The sequence below is a fragment of the Xyrauchen texanus genome, chromosome 44 (genome assembly GCF_025860055.1).
Source record: "Xyrauchen texanus isolate HMW12.3.18 chromosome 44, RBS_HiC_50CHRs, whole genome shotgun sequence".
In the NCBI taxonomy this organism is placed as follows: domain Eukaryota; kingdom Metazoa; phylum Chordata; class Actinopteri; order Cypriniformes; family Catostomidae; genus Xyrauchen; species Xyrauchen texanus.
Window position 1 is genome coordinate 6,302,578 of NC_068319.1, and position 26,827 is coordinate 6,329,404.

Genomic DNA, 26,827 nt, shown 5'->3' on the forward strand with positions numbered 1-26,827 from the left:
TATGTTAGGCTAGTTCAGCTAATGCGCACGCGCATTCTCTAGTTGATTGACAGGCGATGTCTATATCTAAATGGTGATTGGCTCGTTTACCTGTAAGGCGGGACTTCCTTTGCTACATCCGTTGGCCGTTCCAATTTCTCCCCTTCAATTTTGTACCAGTAGTCGTCAGATACGTTGCGCCAAAAATAATTATATATATATATATATATATTTTTTTAACTCTTCACTGTTTTAATTTAATACCTATTAAAGTTCCTCAATGTCATTATTAATTCATACAAATTCGAATATCCGCAAGTAAAGCAGAATGTTGACGACGTTGTCACATGGTACTTGTTACCTTTCTCTGCGCTGGTCACAAAGGACTAATCGTATTCGTCTTCGATTCCTATGTAGGATGCTTTTTTTAACCATTGTATAGAGGTTTTTGATGCGAGTATGTATTTGTATGTCGAATACAAATCATAGTAATTAATAGCTTAATGGGATTAACTTTTATAGACATATCTCTCCAATAAGACAAAACACAGACAAAATTACTCCAATTATAGGAGATATATATGACTCTAGGTTTAGATTTAAATATATATTTCTTTTTTTACTGCCACAAAGTCGCGTCATCTAAATGTGGCAAAGTGCCAGCAGTGTTAAAAAACACTATTACAACATCAACACATATGCACAGACTCAAGACTATTTGGATTGTGTGGTGGGTTTGCATGATGGACAGAAGAAAAAAAACTTGTTTCAGACAGCATTAATTTATTTATCATACGGATTTTACAAAATTAAAAGAAAAAGCAACAATTGAATAAAACAGGTTTGTACATTTAAATCCTTTTTTGTTGTTGTTTTTTTAAAAACATTTTTGAATAGCAATCCACTGTACACAAGGCTTGTGATTTTTCTATATAGTAAAAAAAAAAAAAAAAGCAACCAAGATGCTCTGACTTTCCAATGATGACATTGGAGTAAGGCAAATCTTAGGTTGGACAAATTGGACTCAAAAGCAACCCTGCTACCAATCCCATTATAGAGCAGTTCTCTTTCAACAAGCACTAGACTAAGAAATAATAGTGCCAGAAGAGCCATTAGCTTCTAAATCCAGTTGGCCACCCTCTGCCCTATATATCCAGGTTAAATTAGATTTTACATTGAAACACACAATCTCAGTCATTCAGTTGATTTCATGCACTAATCTGGAATTTGGGGAGAATCTGAATTTACACTGGAACAGTGCCACAATGATGACGTGTCGTATGGCAACATAAAAGCCTTATAAATTCCAAGACACTCACTGGACGATTTAATTAAAGATTCAGTCAAATGCTCTACTTTTTGAAATGACAGAATGAGCACTAGATGAATGGGAAATGCAGTAAAACGTTCAGTGGACTGATTTATTCCAGCTATGCCTACTGCAAAAGGGCCAATGCTTGCATCAAGTCAATATCTGTGCGGTAACTTGAGACATAATCGATGAAACAACATACTTACGCTCTATAACTTAAAGCTGATAAACTGAATTCTTGGAAAGCAACGTATAAACAAAAAGTCAGTAAACAGCAGAACCCAAAGACGTTCCATACACTCTGCCCTTCGTATAAACCGATGGTTCCACGTTAATGTGCTGTATACGAAGAATAACACTTGTCAAAATTTTTAAGCAGCAATAAATCTAGCTACCTACTGTCTAATTCGTATTTAAGTATACATGTAGTTCCCTTGAGCTTGAGTGGTTTCAGCCTTAAAACAATCAAGGGGGGAGGGTACAAACAGCAAACACAGTAGTGTCCATTACAGTGAATTGTTGTAGTGGTGAGCGATGCCTTTATCTATAGTTTATCTTTGTCATTAACACCCCAAAAACAATAACAAGCAAAGTCAAATGAATAAAGATAAAAATACTATTTTGACTTTGACATGATGTCATCTACTTGTGAAATATAAGAAAATTGCAGATATGTTCAGTTTTGGAAATAAATTCTTAAAACAGATTAAAACATTCACCTTCATGTTTCATTAGAATAGATATGACAATATCATAAAGGGCAGGGTAAATAGCGTAATAAATATTTAAGCACTGATTTTAAGCACAAGCCTCAAATGAAACAATAGTTAACAGTATTGACTGATGCCCTGAAAATATATTTTTGGTGTTTGATGGGCTTAAATGGGTGCGGACGAGGAATGCCTGGCCAAACCTTGCTCCACTCCCGGCAGGTGTCCGTACCAGAGCTGGGCAGGTGGACACCGTAGGCATGCCTAGCTGCAGATTGGAGGCCCGGGCTGGGGGGTTGTCAAGAGGAACAGAAGGAGGCCAAGCGAGAGAGGAGAGGGAGGTGAAACCGCAGAGATGAGGGAGTCTGCAGCCTTTACCCCCATTTAAAATGTCTTCCTGTGGATGGCACGGGCACGATCTTCTTCGTATTCCTTCTTGGAGACCCACATCTTCTTAAAGGTGTCGAGTGATGCCAGGATAGATCCCCTATATGAAGTATGATGGGAAAAGTTGCAACACCACCATAAAATACAATTGAAAGTTGATATTGGCAGGCTGATTAATTGATCAGTATTTGACAATTTTTATAGATTTTTAGAACTGTGTCCATTAAAATAAGTGGTCAAACTGCTAGAATTTACCAACAGCCTTCAATGATATGGATAGTGTGCATTTTCTGTTTTCCAAATACTTATTTTGAGAATTTTGAGATATTGTGTAAAATAACTGCTTATTTCATTTCAGCAATTTTGTATACATATTTGGTAACATTAAAGGCTGAAATATACTGAAATACACAAGTACATGAACATGCTTAACACACATTCTTGCGGGAACAATCCTCAGAACTCAATGGGGCGATACTGTAACCTTCAAACGCCTGTACCATTAAACTGGATGTGTTATTATTCCGGTAAGTTACTCTAAATATATTTACTTTAGCTTAGTTGCTCAGCAATATTCTCTTCAAACTGCTACGCCATGACAGTAAGTGACTTAACAGAATACTCACCGTAAGAGCGGATAGTTCACACTACTGGTCATCTTGCTACAGTGCCCCTTGTGGCAACTTTGAGAATGCAATGCATACTTATGATCTGACACATATTCTAATGTAACTAGACAAAAAAAATCAAACTTGCACCTGAAGTGTCTGTGTTCACGTGTAAGTTCAAAAGATTGTACTTTGATCTTACCCTATCCATGTGGAATAAAGTCTCTCCTGTGGTGCCGATATCTGAAATGCGGACAACAATGTTACTACACATTGTGCTCATACACAGAAACAAAACATTAAGCAATCATTTCTTAGATAAGACATAGTCACCTTTATTTTAACATCTTTGGGTGCAAGTTTCTTCACTTCACTTAACAACCTGTCTCCAAAACCTGCAAGGAAGAGGAAAGGTTCAGGTTTGTCATTTGCTGGAGAAATGAGATAGATTAAGTTTTTTTTCTAACCAATGATTAGTATGTTTACTCTACCTTTAAGGAGTGTTGAGCCACCAGAAAGCACTATGTTTGAGAAAAGGGTGCGTCGCAGATCCATGTCTGACTTCTGAATGGCGAAAGCCAACACTTCATGAATACCCTCACTCTCATCTCCAATCAGATCAGGCCTGAAGAGAAGCTCAGGAGCCCTGAAACGCGCTGGGCCAATCTGCAGGAGACAGAAAACAGCTGTTATTAAAACAATCTGTAAAATAACAAATCAAATAAAACCTGAAGCCCCAGTAAATGTCAATATAACCATGATACCATATTATTTTACTTACATCTAGAGTGCTTCCATCAGGAAGAGTGTATTGTGCTTTCTCTGTTTCTAGAGTTTCATCCTTCTGAGGGTTGAGAGAAAGGTAGCAAGCTCTCTGGAAAACAATAAAACAAAACACTGTTCGCACAGTGGCCACTTTTGTAATGCTTTTGCGATGTACAAGATGAGATGTTCCGAAATTCCAATAAACCCAGATGTTGAGCATCATACCTCTTTGATGGTGCGCACGACCTCAAACTCTGCAGAAGTGTGGAAATCATAGCCTTCCTTGCGCAGAAGCAGGCGGAGGTATCGGGAGACGTCACGTCCAGCAATGTCCACACGCATGATGGAATGTGGGATAGCGAATCCCTCGTATATGGGGACAGCATGTGTCACCCCATCACCAGCATCCAGGACCACACCCGTGGTTCGGCCTGTGGCATATCTGTGAGGAATGAAATACGCTTGTATGAGGGACATGAATTTGCCAAGGAAAACAATGCAGGATCCCTGGAAGAGGGAGGTAGGTAATACAAAACTCTAAACTCACAAACTAAGCACTGCTTGCATGGAGATAAAGAGTGCTGGTACGTTGAAGGTCTCAAAGAAAACCTCTGCTGCCCGTTCACGATTTTTACTGGGGTTCAGTGGTGCTTCAGTCAGTAGTACAGGATGCTGAAAGGTAAAAGGAGAATTAACCTCTCTAAGGAATAAAAAAATTGCAAGACCTTAGCAAATCCAAATATCAATTATGTCCACACCTCCTCAGAGAAGGTCTGCAGCTGTTCCTTTGAATACACATACTGCCAGATGCGCTCCATATCATTCCAGTCCTTCACAATACCGTGTTCCATAGGATATCGCACAGACAGCAGTCCCCTGTGTTCCTGCATGGACAACAGATATACAGAGAATGAGGACACATATATATATATATATATATATATGAAAAAGACCACATTGTGCTTTCACATTATTATAACGCATCTTAAAGGGATAGTTCACACAAAAATGACAATTCTCTCATCATTGACTCACCCTCATGTCATCCCAGATTTATAGTTAAAAGGACTTAAATATTGATCTGTTTCTAACCACACCTGTCATACCTCTTCTTAAGACATGGATTTAACCACTGGAGTCTCATGGATTACTTTTATGCTGCCTTTATGTGCTTTATGGACCTTCAAAGTTCTGGTCACTATTCACTTGCATTGAAAGGACTAACAGAGCTGAAATATTTATTAAGAAATATAAGTCTTCATTTGTGTTCAGTAAAAGAGAGAAACTTATACATTTTTGGGTGAACTACCCCTTAAAGACAACATAAAATCAAGATTCATCCCATAAAGTATCTTAATAAAAACATCTCAGATACTGAATGGAGATGCAATGCTTAAAACTGGTTTACCTCTGCTTTAGGTCCAATAAAAAGATCCCCCTCAAGGGCACCAGCCATCACCCGAACATGTTTGGGTCGCCCAACACTTAAAAAAGAAAATACAAAATTCAAGCAAATACTTTAGCACAATGCCTTACACACAAGCTACCGTTCACCATAAGTAAACCTATGAAGGGAAATCAATAAAATAAAGACTTACTAATTTGGGAAACAGTATTTAGGGATCTGATCTCCAGCAAAGCCAGCCTTAATAACACCAGAACCCTGTAGGAGAAAATAGGACATATAAAGACATAGAGAAGTGTGTTTAGAATATGGCCTACTATAAAGGTAGGTGGTTCAAAATAAAGTTGAAACGCAAACACTGAATGTGTTGTAAAATGAATCATGTCATGTTCTCGTCTGAACGCTCCTTGTTTGAGCTTGAGTCATGAGACAGAGCTTCAGGGAGCAACAATAAATCTACAAGAATCTAAAGACTCAAGAACAGTTACACTTCCCAACTGATCCCTTAGATATCACTGACATATTTTCGTAGTTTTCACAATTTATTCCAAATGCCTAAAGAGTCTATCAAAGTGACAATCATATACACGTCATGACAACTGCAGGGTCCAATCCTAATTCTGATAAACTAACGAGTCTTACAAGTTCTCCATCCGAATAGTTTTTATTCTCATCAAATTATACAAATTAATGCATGCTATGAATATGGCTGTAAATATAAGGTGGGGTCAGAGCCAGACATCTTCGAAACAATGATTAAAATCCATCGTATTATTTGACAGATACGCTTTGACAACCATGCATCTTGCGGTATGTAATCGATATGACTATTTTGAAACCGTTAATTGAAAAGTCTGAATGATGAAAGCAAAGCACCGCTGAATAAATGGCACAGCTACTGAGCGGCGAACAACTGACAATAATGCAATAACACGAAATTCCCCCTAAAGGCTGTTGTGCTTTACATGATGGAGTCAATTGGACTCTTTGTACCTGCACTAGACTGTGCACAGAATGGAAAATATTATAAAATTAATAAAATAATCTAATCTTTGCTTTGTCACAATGGTATTAGCTTTAGCTTGTTAGCACACTCTGGGTGTGGAAGGGCTGACATCATACTCACATTATCAATCACAACCGGCTGGTTGGCTATAATATCATACGACTCCATTATCAGCCTACTCTTGGATGCGTTTTTCGATCAACTCGTTCGCAAGAAGCACAAGTTTACGATTTTCTGTTCATGTAAATAAAAAACCCGTCGTTGATTTGGCAGTAAACCACAGGCTGAGCGGTGAAGCGTCAACCGAACCTAACGGTGCAGCAGGGAGACAATCAAACCGACCTGACTAAGCGATGAGTGACAGCGCCAGTAGCCAATAGACATGTGAAAATATATGTTGTAGGCGGGATTTGACAACATGGAAGTTTGAGAGACGTCTAAAAAAATTACAAATAAGGACGCTATTATAGATCTGAATATTCAAAAACTTGGGATCTTGAAAACAAAAACTTTAACTTTTTCGTTCTTATTGCTATTTCATTTTTTAGTATATTGCTATATATTCTTATGTATGTTTTGCATGCTTCTGCTCATTATTAGAAAACTTGCTTTAATGGCTTGTTTATTGGGAAATAGATGGAATGAGGAAAAAAATAACACGAATTCAGTGATTATATGCTTTTTATTTTAAAATAAAAAACGTCGAAGTTTAAACAGAGATGATTTAACAGAGACGGGACACTTCTATTAAAATGAATGGGAGAAAATGGAACGACCACCGGGCAACGGATGTAAAAAGAAAGTCCCGCCTTACAGGTTAAAGAGCCAATCACCTTTTGGATAAACACATCGCCTGTCCAGAGCCAAACGAGAACGCGCATGCGTATTAGCTATACAAGCCGGGAACGTTTAAATGTTTATTTTTATTTAGTGTAATCTATGGTAAAGACGCAACATTTATGATATCATTGTTGTCAGATTTTACTGCTGATTTGGAATATGTTCTTTGATCGTAAACTTGACCAACCTTTTTGGAGATTTTGGTCTTTCTCCATTCAAGTATTTAGGAGCTGCACTTTCATGACTGGAAATAGCCTCCCGGGAGCGTCCAAAGTTGCCCGCCAGTGCACTGATTTGCTAGAAAAACTATAGTTTAAATTGTAACAACATGTACATTGATATACAAATTGAATAACACCTCAAAGGTTGATATACAAATTAACAACACAAAGGGGGGAAAAAAAGAAAATATTGTAGTTGTATTATATAAAATCCAATTTGTTTAAAAGATAAGACAAGTAACTGGCTTTAGAATTTTTCAGCATTGTAAAGAAATCAAGATTCTGGGACAGCTTCATTTTCAAAAAACATGCCGGTGGAGTTTTTAAAATCTAAATTTATGAATACAATTATTATCTAACTGAATGTATAATTACAGAAGGTCTTTAACAAATCGCAATAAAAAATAATAATAAATATTACGCAAATAAAAACGTAGCCTTTCTTAATATTATAAAAGGAATATTTTGGCAAGGCTAGAGACTTTTATTTTGACACACGGATGTGTCTGTTACGGAAGTTGTTATTTATAAAGATGTTGTTCGCAATCCTCCGATAAATTGCAAGTGTCAAATCAGCCTGAGATCAACAAACTTAAAGACGATCAGAAAACAATTAAATCTACAATAACACAACTGTACACATTCCGGATCGCAGAGGTGACGGCCCACTATTTAATTCAATTAATAATGTACAAGTTTTAATGTGTTTACAGCTGTTTAAAGTGAGATAATAATGAGCTTTGTGGCTGTTACGCTGGTTTGAGTGAGTCATTCTAGATGGAAATGATAATAATAATAAACCTAATTTAAATAACACCTATCATACAAGATTGTAGCTGAAAGTAAAACTTGAGTGTATAGAAAGCTAAATGTCAAAACATTATGTTATACACGGTCAGCTAGTTTTGTGTTACTCTGTCTTATTGTATGTGTTTATTCAATAATATTACAGAGTGAAAATGTGGAACAAAAATAAGTTATTTATTTATCTACATGTTAATATATTATATTTAGTAACAGGTGATACACATTGAGCCAGCCCTGGCTCACTCATGGTAGAGCTGGAGACCCGAGATCTAACCTAACATAAGATGGCCAGTGTAGATGAACCTCCAGAGAAGTGAGTTACACTATTCGTTTGTGTTATTTAACAGTAATCATAATTATGTGGTCACCTATTATCTAATTTCCAATGACAGGCACTGCTGGGTGTGTTTTGCCACTGAGAAAGAGGACCGTGCTGCAGAATGGGTCAGTCCGTGCCGGTGTAAGGGCTGTACCAAGTGGATCCATCAGGCGTGCTTACAGCGATGGCTTGATGAAAAACAGAAGGGCAACAGCAGTGGAACTGTGAGCTGCCCACAATGTGGCACAGAATACAGTATAGTTTTCCCCAAAATGGGTAATAATTTGCACTTCACCTTTTTGAAAGTAGTTTTACTTGCACTTGCTATAGATTTACACTTTATTGCTTATTTTATTAATGATTTTAACTATACAGGCAGAATCCGCACATTTTATCACATGGCTTGTTGAGCGCATTACTGCGGAGACATAGCGTGTGTGGAGGCTTCACACTATTCTCCGCGGTATCCACGCACCTGGCTGAAGTCACGTGGAGTACTATTTTGAATTAACTTTGACTTGACAACGTAATGTTGTAAACCCGCAAAAAATGACAATTTAAACAACTTTCGTAACAGAAGAAATAATAGTGCTTTTATAAAATTATAAACGTCATATTACTGCCTTTAAACCCTCCAAAAATTGGCCCCCATTCACTTCCATTGTAAGTGCCTCACTGTAACTTCGATTTTTTTTATTTTCTTTTTTTAAAGGAGGGACGAGTTTAAATACATTTTTGTGGTAATCAACATTGTCACATATGCTGTGTATTTAAATTGTATTGAACCTGAAATATTCCTTGAAATATTTTGGCTAATCTGATCATGCTTGTAGTACAGCTTTGCTTTGTATGTATTTAAGTAAATGTGAAAAAATGCAATTATTTTGTGTGAGCCTATTAATTAATGATGTTTCGACATTGTTAGCTGTCTAATTTCTGTTTTGCTGTGATTTGGAGACACCTTAATCATAGAGAAGTGTTAACTGTGTTTGTCCCTCTTTTAGGTCCTCTGGTCTACTCCCTCCAGCAGGTTGATAGAGCCTTATCCAGGGCCAGTCCATTCGCCGCAGCTGGAGTCGTGGTGGGCACCGTCTATTGGTCGGCCGTTACATATGGTGCTGTCACAGTTATGCAGGTGCGTTACTGTCGGATAGAAGTGGATTGGCGCTGTTAGGGGTATAACAGTTATGTCCCGGACCAGATATGGAGAAAGAAAACCAGGAGTCGAGAAATTCAATTAAAGAATCAAAATTTACTGAAGAATAGTTTGCAGTGAAATTGGTAGAGCCAGCGACAAAGTCTCACGAGGAGATCGAAAGCCAACTCGTACCTTACACAAAATCTTACATCAATTATACCATTTGCAAGGACGTACATTCCATTATTTTACTCCTGATTGGCTAAAAGAACATAAAGTCACAACATATAGACAGCTATGCGGCCTATCAACATTAATCAGCGCACTTGTCGTCCACGCCCGAGATTTACGTCTGAAGTGACCTCGCAGATGGTCGCGGGGCGTCTTCGAGTCGGCCTGGTGTGCATCCCTGGTTCAAAACCTTGGTAGAAGGTCAAACGCACACACAAAACACTGACGAACGACAGTCCTTCTCTGGGCACAAGACAGCTAGAGCACACATTATCAGGCCATTTAAACCAAAACAGAGAGATAAAATATTCACTCCTCGGGCAGAGGAGAGGGTTGAAATAACATACATTTCTTCCCTAAAGAAATAATAATAGAAAATCACACTTCTACTATTCAGGTAGTATTGCATAGGACTTTAAACCATATACTTAATCATAGAAAAGTAACGATCAAACACAGAACATATGTTTAACATTCTCCCTGCCCCCTCTCATCACAGCTAAGCTTATCCCCAAAGGACCTTCAGACTACGGGCAGGACAGAGAGAAAGACTCTGGAATGTTCCTTAAAAGACACTAGTTAACATTCCAACACACATAAGATTCAAAGTATATTTCAGTTATGCATAAGAAAATAGAATTGATTATGTGATCATGCATATAGTTAATTCATCATTTTATTAAAGAAGTTAAGCAACAGAATATAGATAGATATTGATATAAAAGGATATATATATGTATTGATATATCTGAAGAGACAAGGGATTTTTGACCCTCACCCTTCAGCGCTCTGGCTCTTTTTAGTACTTTTAAGTTTTTCTTTTCTCTGTAGGTGGTGGGTCATAAGAAGGGTCTGGATGTGATGGAGCGTGCAGACCCTCTGTTCCTGCTCATGGGTTTACCCACCATCCCCGTTATGCTGGTACTGGGAAAAATGATTCGCTGGGAGGATTACGTGGTGCGGCTATGGCAACAACACTCATCCAAACTCCAGATCTTCACTGGGCTGGTCCCTGGTATGTAAATAAGTGTGCTGAACCTAATCATTTTAAAGGGAAATGTATTTCAAAGATAATAGTTTTCATTGCATACATAGTCAGGTGTTTCTTCAACCCCCGGCACTTTTTAGCACAGAAAATTACTACTAAGTGGACACTAAAATAAAAAAGTCCTCCCAAAAAAAAAGAGTCTTTCTGTGGTACTGTTAGTTCCGACTCAAATCGATACCCGCACGCTGTGTGACTGACACACAGCTGTTTCCAAATGATCACACACATGAATTTGACATATTTGGAAAATAAATCAATGCACACTCAATTAAATTAAAACCATGTGTAAAGCAGTTCAATGGAAAGGAGGACGCAAGAACCGGCTTGACGATATAAATAATATTTTAAGGATTAACTTAAACAAACACACACACGACGGACATGTCCATAAATGATCTCTATCTCCCGCACTATCCTCCACAGTCAGCCTTTATCCCCCTCGGAGGCTTGATTAGCCTGATAAGGGACCGGGTGTGTAGAATCACGACCCGGCCCCGCCCTCCGCCCTGCCACACCATGATATGTACTAGTGTGATTATTAAACTGTGAAAGGCTGCAATCAGTCTTAGTGTGTGTTAGCTGTGTGATTTATAGTGCATGTGTGAAGCTGACTGTGCTGTGTGTGTTATATGAGATGACAGAGCAGAGCATTAATCTACTGGGAAGAGCTTGTGTTTTATTTAATGATAACACTGGGCCATGGTACTGCTTATCTGGAGGTGTGAAGCAACCATTAAAAACATCACCTGAAATGAAAGAAATAATGACAGAAATATATAACTTATTATTATTATTATTATATATAAATTAAGCAATATATCACAAGCAAGCGTGATGTTGTACTGAAAAAAGTTCTAAAAGTGCAATGGCATGTCAAAAATTAATTGTTCTAATTTCCTTTGTTACAAGTTTTAGGAATTAATTTGATTAGACACCATTTTGAAAATGACATAAATTAAACTTTAAAACATGAAATTCTGAATAAAATGTAATAAAATGGAAAACATGGGATTTGGGGAAAAAGTAATACCCTATTAAAAAAAAACACTTAAACAATGCATACTTAATTGAGAATCACTTGAAGGAAATTTGTTTTAATTTATTATTTACATTGAAATGTAACTTTTTAAATAGGCTAAAGGAGTGTTCAAAAGCACATTACCATATTATTATATTTTTGCTGTTGTATCGAAATTGGAGAACTGTGAAATGTAACTGGTATCGGTACCGACTACTGAAAGTTTCATATCATCACATTACAACCCTGCTACTAACAAGCTCCAACAGTGTATATACATGCATCACAGAATTGTTTTGTCATTTTTTTCTGAAAGTGACGCTGATATATTTTTTTTTTCTGAGACATACTGTAAAAATGGATTAATAAAAGTAATAAGATGTATTATAGATCAACTTTAATACAACAGCATAGCTCAAAGTGTATTATTAATTTATGTGTTTTGTGCAGGAATGGGGCGTCCTCTGGCCCGGGCCCCAGCAGAGGGCAGTTATGGAGGAGACCATCTCTCTGTCTCTCGCACCCTGTGCGGTGCTCTGGTGTTCCCTTCTATCGCCAGCCTGGTGGGTCGTCTCCTGTTTCGCAGAGTCACTTCCAACCTTCAGCGCACCATTCTGGTAAGTCAAGAGAGCTGAGCATCTATCATGCAATCTGTTGTTAGATTATTAAGGGAGGAATTGCAAAGCCTGACTGGGTTTTTCTTTTCTAGGGTGGCATTGCCTTTGTGGTGATCAAGGGAGTGTTGAAAGTTTATTTCAAACAGCAACAGTACCTCATCCAGTCCAACAGAAACATACTGAATTACCCTGAGCAAGAGGCAAGGGTAGACGGCGTTGCTGAGGATGACAATGATGACAGTGACACTGAATGAGCAATGCACTTAGGGCAATCTCAATAAATTCAATGTAGGGTAGTATACTTTCAGAATAAAACAACATATTTACAGATGTTTTAAAGATTAAATCATTATATTTTGTCCCTAATTAAGTGTTTAAACACAGATTAGGCTACGTATTCTTTATTTAATTCAAGGATGGCTCAGATATTCTCTCATCAGTGAGAAACTGTTGGTGGTTGGGGTGTAAAAGTGCCTGTAGTAGCAAAACGAACCATTAGATGGCGCCAAATGTAAGGTTATTAATACTGCACTGTGCACTGATGTCTCTTGTGAGGAAAGACATTTTAATTTAGACTGCTATTTAGACATATACCAGCAAAGTTATCTAAGCATTTTGCTAGTGAATTGATTGATTCTAAATAAAGATAACTCTCACTGGATCTTTAAAGACGATGACAAATAAAAGACTAATAAACAAAACAATTCAGAGACTTTGACCTTGAAGATATCCGTTAAGTTGGTTGTTTCTAGTTGAAGTCGTGGGTGAAATTAATTTTTCGCTGCACAGTAATGCAGGAGATTTTCCACAGTAGTGAGGATTTTAGGGGAATGTGTGCTTAACTGGGTCTTTATGTAAACACCAGGCTGATAACTACCAAAAATCAGCCTTTTAAAAAAATTACTTATTCACACAAAAATATTATTTTTTTTCTCTCTCTCTCATTTTAGTTTTCATACCAAAATTCCATTTAATTTAGTTAAAGATAACAAAGGAACAATTGCAAACAAATCGAAATGGTCTTGTGAACAACAGGCTTATTTTTCTTATGTAAATTATAATGCACTTTTCCCTTTTAACTTTGGGGTAAAAAAAATGACTCCTGGTTTCATGAGATTAACCCTAAATAGGATGGAAAAAACGAGTGATTTGAGAAATATGCATCATTTGATCTCATGTATTGTAAAATATTTTGAGGATGTAAAGGAATTCTGGAATTCACACACACACACACACACACACACACATAGAGAGATTTGCTGCTAGTTCAGTTTACTTAAAGGTGCTGTAAGCAATGTTTTGTGGATGATTCCTTCTTCCTAAAAGATATTGAAATAAGTGTCCTCACAGGTCTCTTTGATCAGCCAATCAGAAGAGTTTGATGTGTTTTCTGCTAGTCATGGTTTAGTAGTTGAGGCGGTTAATTCTGAACTGGTTTAATGTCATTCTCCGATTAATAACAGTTGTCTGCTGAAGGCGCCATTTAACAAGTCTTGTGTTTGATAATAGTGAGATATCCACGCTATCTTTGGATGGCGGTGTTTTGGAAAGAGGGGCGTGTCTAATTATTCACACTTCTGGTTTTGGAACGCAGAAGTAAACGATTGTAGGTTAAACTCAGACAGCGGCGAATGGGAGACCACCGCAAATATTGTTTCTTTACTTACCCATTTGCTCCAATATGAGCAAAATATATAATAAATGATTACATTTTAATGACTTACCAGAAGAAAAAAAAAAATAGAGTGCGGTGGAGTAAGACCACTTTCTCAGCAGCAGTTATAGAAACCCCTTGCAGCTGGTATTTTTTTTTTTTTTTTTAATGATTTCCAGGGTAATAAAAGACAAATCATGATGTTATAAACTTTACACTGAATATTTAAAAAACTATCATATTGAAATTTTGCTATATTTACGCTTCTAAATAAGGCGGAAACGCGTCATCATAGTCTGTGAAAGTAGGCTACCTGAACGGACCAAATCGCTGACAGCACCTTTCTAGAACATTTTGTCACAACTGAATTTAATTGCGTTCCACCCATTTACATTTATAAAATGGAAGTTCACTTTATCCATTTGAGTTGAATACTTTTTCCCAGTCAGAAGTTGCACATGAACGACCACTCAAATCGTAGTTACGTCTGGGAAACTCAGAGATAATCTCGATACCCGAGTTTCCAAATTGGGAGGAGATGCAAACTTTCAACATGGCAGAGAAGAGTAAGGTTTCTGTTGTGAATGACAGTTTTTCGAGTTATACAAATGCAAGTATCTCCAGACCTCCTAGGAATTACTAGTTCACCAGAAATTATTAGTTCACCTTTCAACTCTTTTGGTTGGAGTTGTTCGTTCTTTTAGTAATGTGACATGGTTATTTTGTCACGTGACCACCGTTAACGCTATGCATTGCTCGCACAGGAAGCAGAAATTATCAGTTCACCTCTCGAGTTATCTGGTCCGAGTCGTTCATTCTTTTGGTCACCTTTACAGCCTGTGTTTGCATATCATAGCAAAATAACAAATGACTCAGACAAGAAGATTCAATCCGCAGGTGAAGTAATCTTTCTGTTTCTTATAATTTGTCCTTGGCTGCATTATAATTTTTTCCTTATTGGGACTATAATCAAAGTTTGCGTAAGTAGACGTGTGGGGGGATTTGGCTATTGAAAATGTAACATTTTAATTTAATTCTGCTCAAATTAACGAAATGTCTTGAATAAAGATTTGTTCATTTTGATGAACGAGACTCAAAGATCCAAGTCAGTAAAAGTATCCAATCTTCCCATCACTAGTGCAAAAAGATGCGCAGTTAGAAAATCGGGCTGCACACGTTTAGTGCTCGCGTACACTGCTAATGACGAAATTTGCATCACGTGAGCATCGTCCATGTTTCCTGTTCTTTCCTACAACAAAAGTACTTGAATGCGACATACTCGTAATTACCACTTCAGAAGTGGGATCTAGGATAATTCCGATGGCATTAATGTAACTTTGATGAAACTTCGCAGGGGATTTCCCAGCATGCTTTGCATGGAAATTGATTTGAAGAATGTGTTGAAATTAAGTGTTATTTTATGCATTTTTGATAAAGATGATAATAGGAGATGTGTTCATGTTTAATGTTCTGTTATATTGTTATTTAAAAAGAGTGTTATGCTGGAGTTTTGTGGGTTGCCAATGTTGGTGAAGAATCGTGCTGGTGCTTTTTCTTTTAAGTGATAATTAGTCACTTAAGAGTTCTGCTGAGCTCTAGGGGAAGGGTAGGGAAGGAGGTATTGCCCCAAGTGAAGAAGTTCAAGTACCTCGGGGTCTTGTTCACGAGTGAGGGGACAATGGAGTGGGAGGTTGGCTGGAGAATCTAGGCAGCGGGGGCTGTATTGCACTCGCTCTGTCGCACAGTTGTCACGAAAAGAGAGCTGAGCCGGAAGGCAAAGCTCTCGATCTACCGGTCAATTTTCGTTCCAACCCTCACCTATGGTCATGAAGGCTGGGTCATGACCGAAAGAACCAAAATGTGTTTCCTCAGAAAGGTGGCGGGCTTCTCCCTTAGAGATAGGGTGAGGAGCTCAGTCATCCGTGAGGAGCTCTGAGTAGAGTCGCTGCTCCTTTGCGTCAAAAGGAGCCATTTGAGGTGGTTTGGGCATCTGGTAAGGATGCCCCCTGGGCGCTCCCTAGGGAGGTGTGTCAGGCACGTCCAGCTGGGAGGAGGCCTCGGGGAAGACCCAGGACTAGGTGGAGAAATTACATCTCCACACTGGCCTGGGAATGCCTTGGGGTCCACCAGTCAGAGCTGGTTAATGTGGCTCGGGATAGGGAAGTTTGGGGCTCCCTGCTGGAGCTGCTGCCCCCGCGACCTGACTTCAGATAAGCGGTTGAAGATGGATGGATGGATGGATGAGCTCTATGAACAGTTTCAGTGTCCTTACACTTGATCACCTGCAGTATACTAATGATTCAATAAAGTTTGTCCAACATAAGGTATTAAATAAACCTTAGTAAATCGAGTTTGAAGAATCTAATGAAGTTAGGTTAATGAAGATAAAATAATTAAACTAAATTATGTTGGCTCAGTGAAACTTAGTTTGAATGAAAGGCATTCAATTACTTGTAAAATGTTCAGAGCATTTAATTAAGTAAGGGTAATAACTTCCTTTTTTGAGTGTAGGGGGATTATTGCAACGGGGTCCAGTCGAAACACCATAAGACATGCCTCCATTTGCAGTGTTTATATTATGACCAATGCCAGAACATAAAGATGAAATCACTGCATCGACTTCATTGGTGCAACCAATGAAACAAGTCTTCTAAAGGCAGGCCAATAGATCACGTTGATCTTAAAAAGAACGGTTAATTATCTAGTAGTGGGGGGTGAGGTGACACCTCCCCGCCGCTATGTTTGGCAGAACCCCTAATTACCCGCTGTCTGCCAACGACATCACATCCTTTGTGCAATTCAGAACGCCCTTTGAAGGAATGGCAAAGAAAAAGGCAGAGGAGAGGCACCCCATAAATAAACTGGCTTGATCTGATCTTTTATTTCTTTATTTCAAGAAGGGGGAAAAGACAGTATAAATTATGCAAAAGTTTCCAGTTGGTAAATGACTGTCTAGGAGAGAAGACAGCTGAAAGAGTGCAATTGGCTCTCCCAAGATGACTTCATTTGGGTTTAAAAATATACCTTCACTCACACAGCCATAGAACTGGAACACTGCTGAAAGTAATTCACACAGCGTCTAAAATGCAATAGTCCCCTGGGATTAATGTTGCCTCCTTTTAAGCATTTCTGGCAAATATAACTGGCAGACAGCCATTGTGACGCTGCTAGACATATAGTGGTACATTATACTTTTTTTTTAATGAAAAGGCTAAGTTGACAGATTGTCAAGAAACTTGTAAATCCCCCATGCATCTGTTGCATTTGAAACTAATAGCACTTAACAGCCACACAGTACATAGGAGATGTGATACAATGATGCAAAAGGGTAAATACATTAAATGAAAGGGATAGTCTACCCAGAAATATAAATTCGGTTATCGTTTACTCATCCTCTAGTGTTCTAAACCTGTATGACTTTATTTCTTCCGTAGAACGGCTCAGTCACCATTCCCTTCCATTGCATCCTTTTCCCAAACAATGAAAGTAAATGGTGACTGAGGCTAAGTAAAATTTTGCAGAAAGGGTTTGGAACAACATGAGGGTGAGTAAATCATAACAGAATGTACATTTTTGGGTGAACTAGCCCTATCCCTTTATTATTTTATCTTTTTTTTTTAAATGAGCATTTCAGCTTATTACAGAATGCTTTCAACGCTTTCCTAATTTTTTTTTTTCATTTCAAGGCATTTTGGCTAAATGTGAATCGAAGGATTTGAATGATGGATACATTTACATTTAAATGGCATCCGAGATGAACATCACAGCCTTGAAACAGAATTTCACAATTTTTATAGGTGGTCTTTCTTGACACTACAGATGAAAAGAAATTAACTCTGAAATAATGTCATATTGGAAACTGATGAATAAAGCAACACAAAACGTGACATTCCATTTGCAAGAATATCCTAAAATTGTTTTGTAATAACCAGTAGCCACATAAAAAGATAAAAGGCCATTTTGTGAAATATATAATGACCCAATTAGTCCTATATCTTCATAAATGATAAATTGCAATCATAAATGGAAGACATAGACATTATTATTTTAAGAACATGGCAGTAAATTTTGAGTACAACATGTACTTGTAAGCATCTAAGCTAAGAAGAGAAAAAAGTGCATTATCTAACAAGTGGGTCATTCATATTATGCATTTTACCTTATAAACGCTGTAACATTTAACAAACCTTTATGCTTGTGTTGTAATATAAAGTATTTCTATATAAAAGTATACTAGACTTTCAGAAATGTGCTCTGGTTAAGCTCATGCACTTACACTTGATTAATTATTTACACAATGGCAAATAAATTATCAGAATCTCTAAAAATAAATACATAAAGTCAGCCAACACGAGGGTGTCAGCTTGAAGTCATTTGGAAACTATTTCTGTCATTTTTTAAAGCAAGATTGAATGTTTTAGAGTGCCACAAAATGTGATGTAATCCATTGCAAATACTGATGTTTGTGCTGTTGTTTTCCTACCAAAAATGATGTATCTTCCTGTAGGATGATGTAATTGAGGAACTGGCTTTTGATGGATAACCGGATATTACAAAAGTAGGTCAAAAGAGAATTTGAATATTTCTTAAAGGAATAATTTACTCACCCTTGTGTTGTTCCAAACATGTATAACTGTTGAACAAAGAAGTGCATTTTGGAAGAATATCCTGGCCACCATTATCAATATAATGAAAATGAATGGGGACTGGGGCTGACAAGCTCCAAAATGAAGTAAAAGCTTCATAAAAGTATCATATCACCAGCAGCCATTTCACCTTTTAGCTCAAGACTGGTTGCCTACTTGAAGCTTAGCAGGGCTGAGCCTGGTCAGTACCTGGATGAGACCTTTTAGGGAAACTAAGTTTGCTGCTGGAAGAGGTATTAGGGAGTCCAGCAGGGGGTGCTCAACCTGCGGACTGTGTAGGTCCTAATGCCCCAGTATGGTGATGGGGACACCGAGGTCCTGACTCTCTGTGGTCATTAAAACTCCCAGGACAATTCTCGAAAAGAGTAGGGGTGTAACCCTGGTGTCCTGGCCAAATTTCCCCCATTGGCCCTCATCAATCCTGGCTTCCCCATAATATAAAAAATCCCCATCTATTAATTGGCTCCATAACTCCACTCTCTCCTCTCTACCAATAACTGGTGTGTGGTGAGTGTTCTGGCGCACTACGGCTGCCGTTGAATCATCCAGGTGGATGCAGCACACTGGTGGTTTTTGAGAAGAGTCCCCTGTTCACTGTGTAAAGCACTTTGAGTGTAGTGACAGAATAGCCCTATATAATTGTAATGTTCATTCATAGAAAGTCATATATTTGTTTCCAGGAGTGTTGGTTATTCATGTTTTTCAGATGTTACAGACATTACATAATAAATTAGCATAAATAATTCTGATTCAAAGTAATGGCCAGCATCATTCAATCACTGACAACCATGTTAAAATAATATTATACATGATAAATCCTGAATCTATGTATTGATTACCATTGTCCCATGTCTGCCAAACATGTTGAGTGATCCAAACATCATCTGTAGCCTGACACTGAACTTCTCACCAGATGTTAGGAGTGAATGGACTTGGCTGCATAGGAAAGCTGAAGGATGATCCCTTACTCCCTAATAAGTGAATGACTCAACCTCCAGTGTGCTGTCCACTGCACTGTTCTCAGAAGTTTGAAATGCACCTTATATTCATCCTAAATCCATATAAAGCTTCTGAAAGCAAAATTTTCCAGATTTTGGTTTCATCCACTGATTAGCCTATAGTCCACATGCGTGGTCATTGTGTTTAACAGCGTGCCGTTGTGCAATAAATTGCTGAAATTTTTCAAATGGCATATCTGATGAAACTAGAGACTTTATGTTTTTACATTTAAAACCTGTTGTGTCAAAAGTGTAATGAGATTTCTTACCAGATGTAGTTAGGTTGCCATTTCTTACAAAGACAAACTCAGCTCAGCGCCATGTTGTTGTGTCACATGACTCGTTGCATCGAAAGTTTAAACTTTAATGACAGCCTAAAGTATGCAAGGCTAATGATTGCAGAAAGACAATAGGAGAACTTCTGTCATATCAAGCAGTACACATCAAAGCTCCTTGGCATCTTTATATGACACTGGAAATAAATATACAGCAAGAGGGGCTCGTTTTCTATTAGAGCATTGCAGATAATCCATGCCGGCGAGCAAATAAACTGAAACGATGAGAATTATAAATAAGAGCTGAGATTCAAGTCCCAATCCCCAGGACAATTGATGATTATCCAGCTATATATAATTTCAAAGCTGTCTTTTGACGGTAGGCCCCCTGAGGATTCTGCCTACTCATAAATTTACCAAACCAGCCTCTTCAAACACTTAACTTTCAGAAATTGTAAGCGACGCATCAAAAGTCAATTGCAATTTAAAAGAAATACATCTCATCAAGAATGAGAAAACAAGGTTAGCTAAAATCAGAGGGGGGGAGAGAGCAAAGCTTTTATCTGTGCGCCATACATTTCACCTTCTGGAATGACAAAATCGCAGCTGCAATGAAAGATCAGGAACAGCCAGGCAACAAGTGAAGTGAACAGAGATTAGTAAATGGTCTGCACTTATATAGCGCCTTTTTAACCTTAACGGTATTCAAAGACACACACACACACACACACACACACACACACACACACACACACACACACACACACACACACACACACACACACACACACACACACACACACACACACACACACACCTTACAGTGTGCTAGCCTGCCATTGGGAGCAACTTGGGGTTCAGTGTCTTGCCAAGGTCACTTGGCATGTGTAGTCATGTGGGCCAGGATTCAAACCACCAATCCTGCGATTAGTGGCCAAACCGCTCTACCAACTGAGCCACAGTAACCACTTGAGGCTGGACTACTTGACCACAACACCTAGCACACTTGAGGGTGGAATAATTTGGCATCTTTGACAAAATAAAAGTGTAATTTAAAAGTGGACTAATTTGGGTCGCTTAGGGAATGGTTATTAGCACAGAGTCACAGATGGTTACTGTGGCCAGTAGGGTGGGGCGGGAACATAAGTGGTGTTCCACCTGTGTGCCGCAGTTACCCCCAACAGAAACAGCAAAATGTTTTAGAACAGAGCTACAAAAACTTTTGGCCAATACCGATTTTAAGAACTATAGGCAGATAACGATACAGATTTTTTGCAACTTGCCTTATTTGTTTTCAGATAATGTTTTATATAGGAATGCTTAAAGTCCCCATGAATTAAAAATTGACCATACATACTTTGTTTGCCTAAATTGATCGTTTTGTGGTGAACAATTCATCCATGCAAGTCAATCCACACAAAAAACATTTTTGGCTTCGTAATCTTTAATCAAAATCTGAAAATTCCCCGCCTCTCTGCATTGGAGGACCTTGCCTGATGACGTAGGTTTGATGGTTTAGGTGTCTCCTTAACATCCGTAACCACGCCCCTCCAACTGACAGTAGACAGGCTGCCTGTGTGTTTGCGAGCATTGACAGCGTGTGAAAGGAGAGATGGCGAGGAGGTGCATTTTTGGTTGTGACACTCACGGAACACATTTTACCATTCGAACCCTCCGCATGTAACTGCTCAAACATGTAAGGTCTGATTCCCCCCGTGACGAAATGATCCTCCGTGTGTTCCTGTTCTTCTTCCTCCTCCTCCTGCTGCAGGAAGGGGACTGCTGGCGGTGTTTCAGGCGGCGAGTAATCCTCAACAACCGATTGTAAACTTGCGTTAAGATCTGCCTCCATTTCTGAATGAAACACCTACTTTTTTAGATCCAATCAGGTGCTAGTTGGAAAAAAAAGCCACGCCCACCATTTTGCCTCATATAGTATTCCATTTCAAAGTCATTTGCAACTTCCGGTTCACGGGGACTTTAAAAATTGACAAAGAGGAACAAAAGCTTTCACTAACAATAAATATTTTCCATTGAACATTGGATCTGTTGAACACATGTCCGGCCAAAATTTTAAAGAGAGCCACAATACATACAAGATAAAAATGGTGAAATTTAGTTTTTGCATTAACAGAATAACAATTTTATATTATGTGTTCTTAGGAGTCCCAACCCTTCTAAATATTGTGGCTATTATTATTTCTGGATTGTGCATTTGAATTCAGAGTTTTTACAAAGTGAGTTACTAATTATAAAAAAAAACATATTATATCAACTGCACAAGAGGACTCATTAAATGTGCACATAGTGGCTCATACATTGGGATTAAAGACACCTGTTGTATATGCAAATCACAAAGAAACATCACAAAGAAACCACAAGTGACAGAATGGTGCATGGATGTCATGTTTCCAAATTTATTTGCACTTTCGAAACTACCATTTATAAGGCAACAATACCGTAAACACCAAATAGAACCAATTCGAAGTTGAACTTTGTTTTATCAGTCATCATAAAAGATATTATAAAAACAATATTTTAAACCAAACTAAGATTGGCACAGTCATGTTTCTATCACAATAGTCTGGTTCCAACAGTAAAAATCTCATTCATTTTCTCCATAGACTAATTGATTTTTATCAATAACTTATATAAACCTTTAAAGATGACTTACAGTGAGCTCCAGTATTGTTAATCGAAGGTGTATGCTTCTGTTAAAGCCATCAGTTCATCCGTTATTTCAACTTTATAAAAAAATAATAATATTTATGCTGCCTTCACTTGCTATCGGAATTATTGTAAATACATGTCACATTCCAAATACACTGATGAATATTTATTATGGTGTCAAAATAAAAATCCCTCAAAAAATAGGTATCACTGAACCTGGCATCGCCATGTTCAGTCATAGCACTTGAACGCAACACTCGTAATTACCACTTTAGAAGTGGGAAATAGGATCATTACGATTGTTTATAATGGCAGCATTAATAGCGTAATTACTGGTGAAGAACTACACTACCCGTGAATCCTAAAGAGAAAGATCCACTAAACAGAGAGTCACAGCAAAAGAGCTCTGCAGCGACCATGACCGTCTTTTTGTCCGATTTATAAACACTTTTTGGCTTCAACTTGAAGCTTATAACCTTGTGATTCACCTCGGAGCTGGATGGTTTCGTTCATGGCTTAGAATGCTTTTTTGAAGTATTTTATGAAACATATGGAAAAAATGAATGGTTGTGCTCTATAGAAGATGGATGTTGCCAAGTTAACACCAATGCTCAAACGTCAAATATGTTTTCCAAAATTACAGAGGCACAATTAAAAGTTAAAATGCAGCTTAAGCCGTCCCACCAAAGCAACACACTAACTGTAATAGTTACAATTAGTTAAACAGCAACAACAAAAAAACAGTATCAGACATGAACTGAAAATATACTTGAAGGTAGTGAACATGACTGCTACAGTGATTTTAATAAAGATCTTAAATTGCACCTGAAATGTACTTCATTATGACAACTTCCTGCTTGATAGCAGCGCTGGATCCATTTATTGTTTTTAAACATTTGGAGCTGTCATAAGAGACATAATTTTGCGCAATGACGATTAAGTCTCATAAATAACTTGTTCCATAATGCAAAAGCATTGTCAGAGGAATAATCACATTCTCAATGACATATTCATCCGTTAGTTGTACTTCAAGATGCCCGACTATCCTACATACTTCCGGAGTTGTCATAAACATAACATTGCACTGTGTTCTTGTAGAAACACGACTTGACTTGAACTCTGGAACACTGCAACAGTGGATAGAGGTTGTTTTTAGATCTCATGGATATGAACTGATGCAGAAACCCACATAGCGATTCCACATCTCCATGGAAACAGTGCCAGCTCATTCTCAAACCCTCCCCTCCAAACTCTCATTCTATTCTCCTTTCCTTCCATTTCTTGTTAGCAAGGAGCGCACTGTTCCGATCTGATCAAGGAGCTGTGTTGTATGGAGGAAACCTTGGTGACATCGGTGGCCACCGTTGAGAGCGGGAAGCTCTCATATGTCTCTGGTACCCCCCAGCCACAGTGGCAGCGTTGAAGCGTCGCTTTCAGTTCTTTTTGGAAGTTGGTATTGAGAAAGCCGTACACAACAGGGTTGACGCAGGTGGAGGCCATAGCCGTCAGGTGGCAGGCAGAGAATATGACATCATGCTGGCAAGAAGGAAGGGCTTGGTGGTACCAGTCAAAAATGGTGTTGAAGACATTTAGCGGCAGCCAGCACAGCGCAAAAGCGACCACAATCACGGCTAACATGGCGTTGATGCGTTGAGCACCCCGCGCTTTCCTTTGTCGCGCTTCAGTGGCTTGTTCCACCATGTCTCGCCGTCTGCGCAGACGCAGAAATATGCGAAGGTAGCAGAGCAGAATGAGGATCAGGGGTAGGCAGTATTGGAAAAGCAAAAGTGAGGTGGTGTAGGCCAATCGGTTATGTTCAGAAGGCCAGAGCTCCATGCAGATGACGTGGTCACTGAACGGGTTGAAGGGCAGGCTGAGGTTTTGGAATGGTGCGTTGGTAAGGATGTTAAAGGAGAGGAAGGGTAGGGAAATGAAGCAGGCCACAATCCAAGTAACTGCAACGGCCAGATACGAATGCCCAGCAGCCGGGGTCCATCCAGTTGGGTGGATGATCAGTTGATGGCGCTCCAACGCGATGAGAACCAATGAGAAGATGGAAACGGTCACAGACATGCATTGCACAAACGGCGTGACCTTACACAACGTCTCACCCAAGATCCAGCGGTCCATCAACGTGTAGATGACCGTGACAGGAAGACACACCACACACATGAGGATATCCGAGCAGGAGAGGTTGGCGATGAGGATGTTGGTGACGTTCCTCATCTCCTTCTGTCTGGATATTATGAAGACCAAACAGGTGTTGCCCACCAAGCCAATAGCTATGACGGTGCTATAAGCCACTATCAGAAGGGTCATGCCACTCACAGAGGGAGGGCATACATTAGTGTCCACCCATGTTGTCTGGCCAAACCCAACTGAACTGTTGCTGATGTTGTCGGACTTAGGGTACGAAGACACATCCATATGTGCTGGAGTTGATTAAAGAGCAGCAAGAGACCCCAGTGGCACTGTTCTCAAAAGTGGCTCTTCAAACAGCAGAGAAAACTTATTGTTTAGGGTTTGACACTTATTTGCAGATGGCCAGTTAGTTGTTTGACCTAGAGGAAAAGGACCATACAAAGAATGTTATCTGGCATTAAAATGGACAGTGTGTTGAGAGGGATTTAATGGGGAGGGAATGGATTTAACTCTGGAGAGGTTAAGCTTCAATCCAACAGCGGTTTCAAATATGAGAACAGAAAAATCTTGTTTAAACTGAAAAATTAGTGTATGTCTCTCTTAAAAGGTTTTACCCATTTCATAAACCAACCAATTATTTCCTGCATTTGTCACTCCAAACCCACAATTTGGTTTGCTCTAATAACTGCATGGACTCAACTAACACTCTTTGCAAAAAGTCCCATGGGATGTTGACAGATCATTCTATCTGTTAAGCTGACAGATGGAGAATTCTCAATAGATTTCCCTCTTTATCTTTAAGTTCTTGTCTTTGGCCTCATGTGGCTTACATGTCCTAAAACAATAAAAAAAAAAAATACTGATTTTGCAATAAACTGTCAATGTAAATTAACCCAATTTTACATACCATTGACAGCATGGACATGCAATCACTCTGTAAGGTTGGATAGATACAGACATTTTAGGCTAAATAAACCTTAAAAAAGGTTTGTTTATAGTCATTTCAGCAGATTAGACTGGGATACGAGAATGAATATTAACACTGAAAAAAAATGTACACATCAGATTAAAGAATCGGAAATTAAATCCTTACGATATAAAATTCTCATCCCTATAAGTGTATCTTTCAACATTGCATTTCGCCTGTTTGCAATCAGGAAGTTCACATGCCTCCTCTAGTGCATACAGATTGGCAATTGCATTGAATATTTTATTCCCACAATCTCTTAGCTAATGTATTCCTCGCACCAGGCCACGCTGAATCTCTGAATTGACTAAGTGTTGTAACTAAGCCACTCTTAATATCCTCTCTCTCCTCCAAACCAACTGTCTGGAGTTTCACACCAGCTTATTAGCCTACGTCATTCATCTCACATGAAGTGGGACAAACTGATTCAGGGAATGCCTTACTGAGATTATACACTCCACAGTTTCAAGCCTTCATGGCCTTAGAGAGCATAATTTATCACATAATTTTTCAAAAGGCATACTACAAACTAGATTTGCATTTTCCACAGGAAATAGCTGTACTTGAAAGGCAGCAAACGAGTGATTAGGTAAAATTGTAATTGGAAAAGGTGTAAACACAAACATTGATATAGAGGGAGAGACATTGAATGAGACTCCCCAAAAATGGTTCAGTTTTTATTAACCTCTTCAACTGCCGTCTGCAATTTTTGTGCCTGTTTGTTAACAACACTACCAGCTTCAACACTGGGGGCAGTGGTTTGAATCTCAATAAGCACAGACCTATTTCAGCAGCAAAAATGCAATTTACTGTTGCCGATTTAATCAATATTTTTGGTCTGTTTGTTTTTGGTCGGTTACATATGTATATCAGCTAAACGTTTATTTTTGGGCTTTTAAGAGTACACTACAATAAAGATGGCATCAAAGCTCATAGACAGGGACTAAAAGCCACAAAACACATCAAAATGCAAATGTCTTCCAAATATAATGTTTATAAAATACGAATATATGCTGCATACCTAGGGCTGAAATTATCTTCAAAATAAAGTTTAAATGGAGTCT

The 26,827-nt window shown here is 38.5% G+C and overlaps 3 protein-coding genes across 4 annotated transcripts; 1 reads left to right on the forward strand and 2 right to left on the reverse strand.

The window, feature by feature from the left end:
• Nucleotides 1-902: 902 nt before the first annotated feature.
• On the reverse strand, nt 903-6,471 carry actr1b (actin related protein 1B). Its single transcript, XM_052117048.1, has 11 exons — nt 6,293-6,471; nt 5,360-5,424; nt 5,170-5,245; nt 4,520-4,645; nt 4,309-4,433; nt 3,987-4,203; nt 3,778-3,870; nt 3,488-3,662; nt 3,330-3,391; nt 3,199-3,239; nt 903-2,488 (listed from the first exon to the last, which is right to left on the reverse strand). Exons 1-11 carry the CDS (start codon nt 6,338-6,340, stop codon nt 2,386-2,388), a joined length of 1,131 nt encoding a protein of 376 aa, XP_051973008.1. The 5' UTR covers nt 6,341-6,471; the 3' UTR covers nt 903-2,385.
• A 1,273-nt stretch (nt 6,472-7,744) lies between these two features.
• Nucleotides 7,745-13,140, forward strand: LOC127636847 (E3 ubiquitin-protein ligase MARCHF5-like). Of its 2 annotated transcripts, none has more exons than XM_052117618.1 (7): nt 7,745-7,890; nt 8,254-8,353; nt 8,433-8,635; nt 9,364-9,494; nt 10,560-10,743; nt 12,245-12,411; nt 12,504-13,140. In XM_052117618.1, the coding sequence occupies exons 2-7, from the start codon at nt 8,325-8,327 to the stop codon at nt 12,663-12,665; spliced, it is 876 nt and encodes a 291-aa protein (XP_051973578.1). In that variant the 5' UTR covers nt 7,745-7,890; nt 8,254-8,324; the 3' UTR covers nt 12,666-13,140. The 2 variants fall into 2 exon arrangements, with proteins under 2 accessions (XP_051973578.1, XP_051973577.1); XM_052117617.1 differs by having other exon boundaries at nt 7,746-7,890; nt 8,248-8,353.
• A 9,135-nt stretch (nt 13,141-22,275) lies between these two features.
• npy8ar (neuropeptide Y receptor Y8a) lies at nt 22,276-25,081 on the reverse strand. The gene has a single exon (XM_052117791.1). The coding sequence runs from the start codon at nt 25,079-25,081 to the stop codon at nt 23,939-23,941; it is 1,143 nt and encodes a 380-aa protein (XP_051973751.1). The 3' UTR covers nt 22,276-23,938.
• Nucleotides 25,082-26,827: the final 1,746 nt, after the last annotated feature.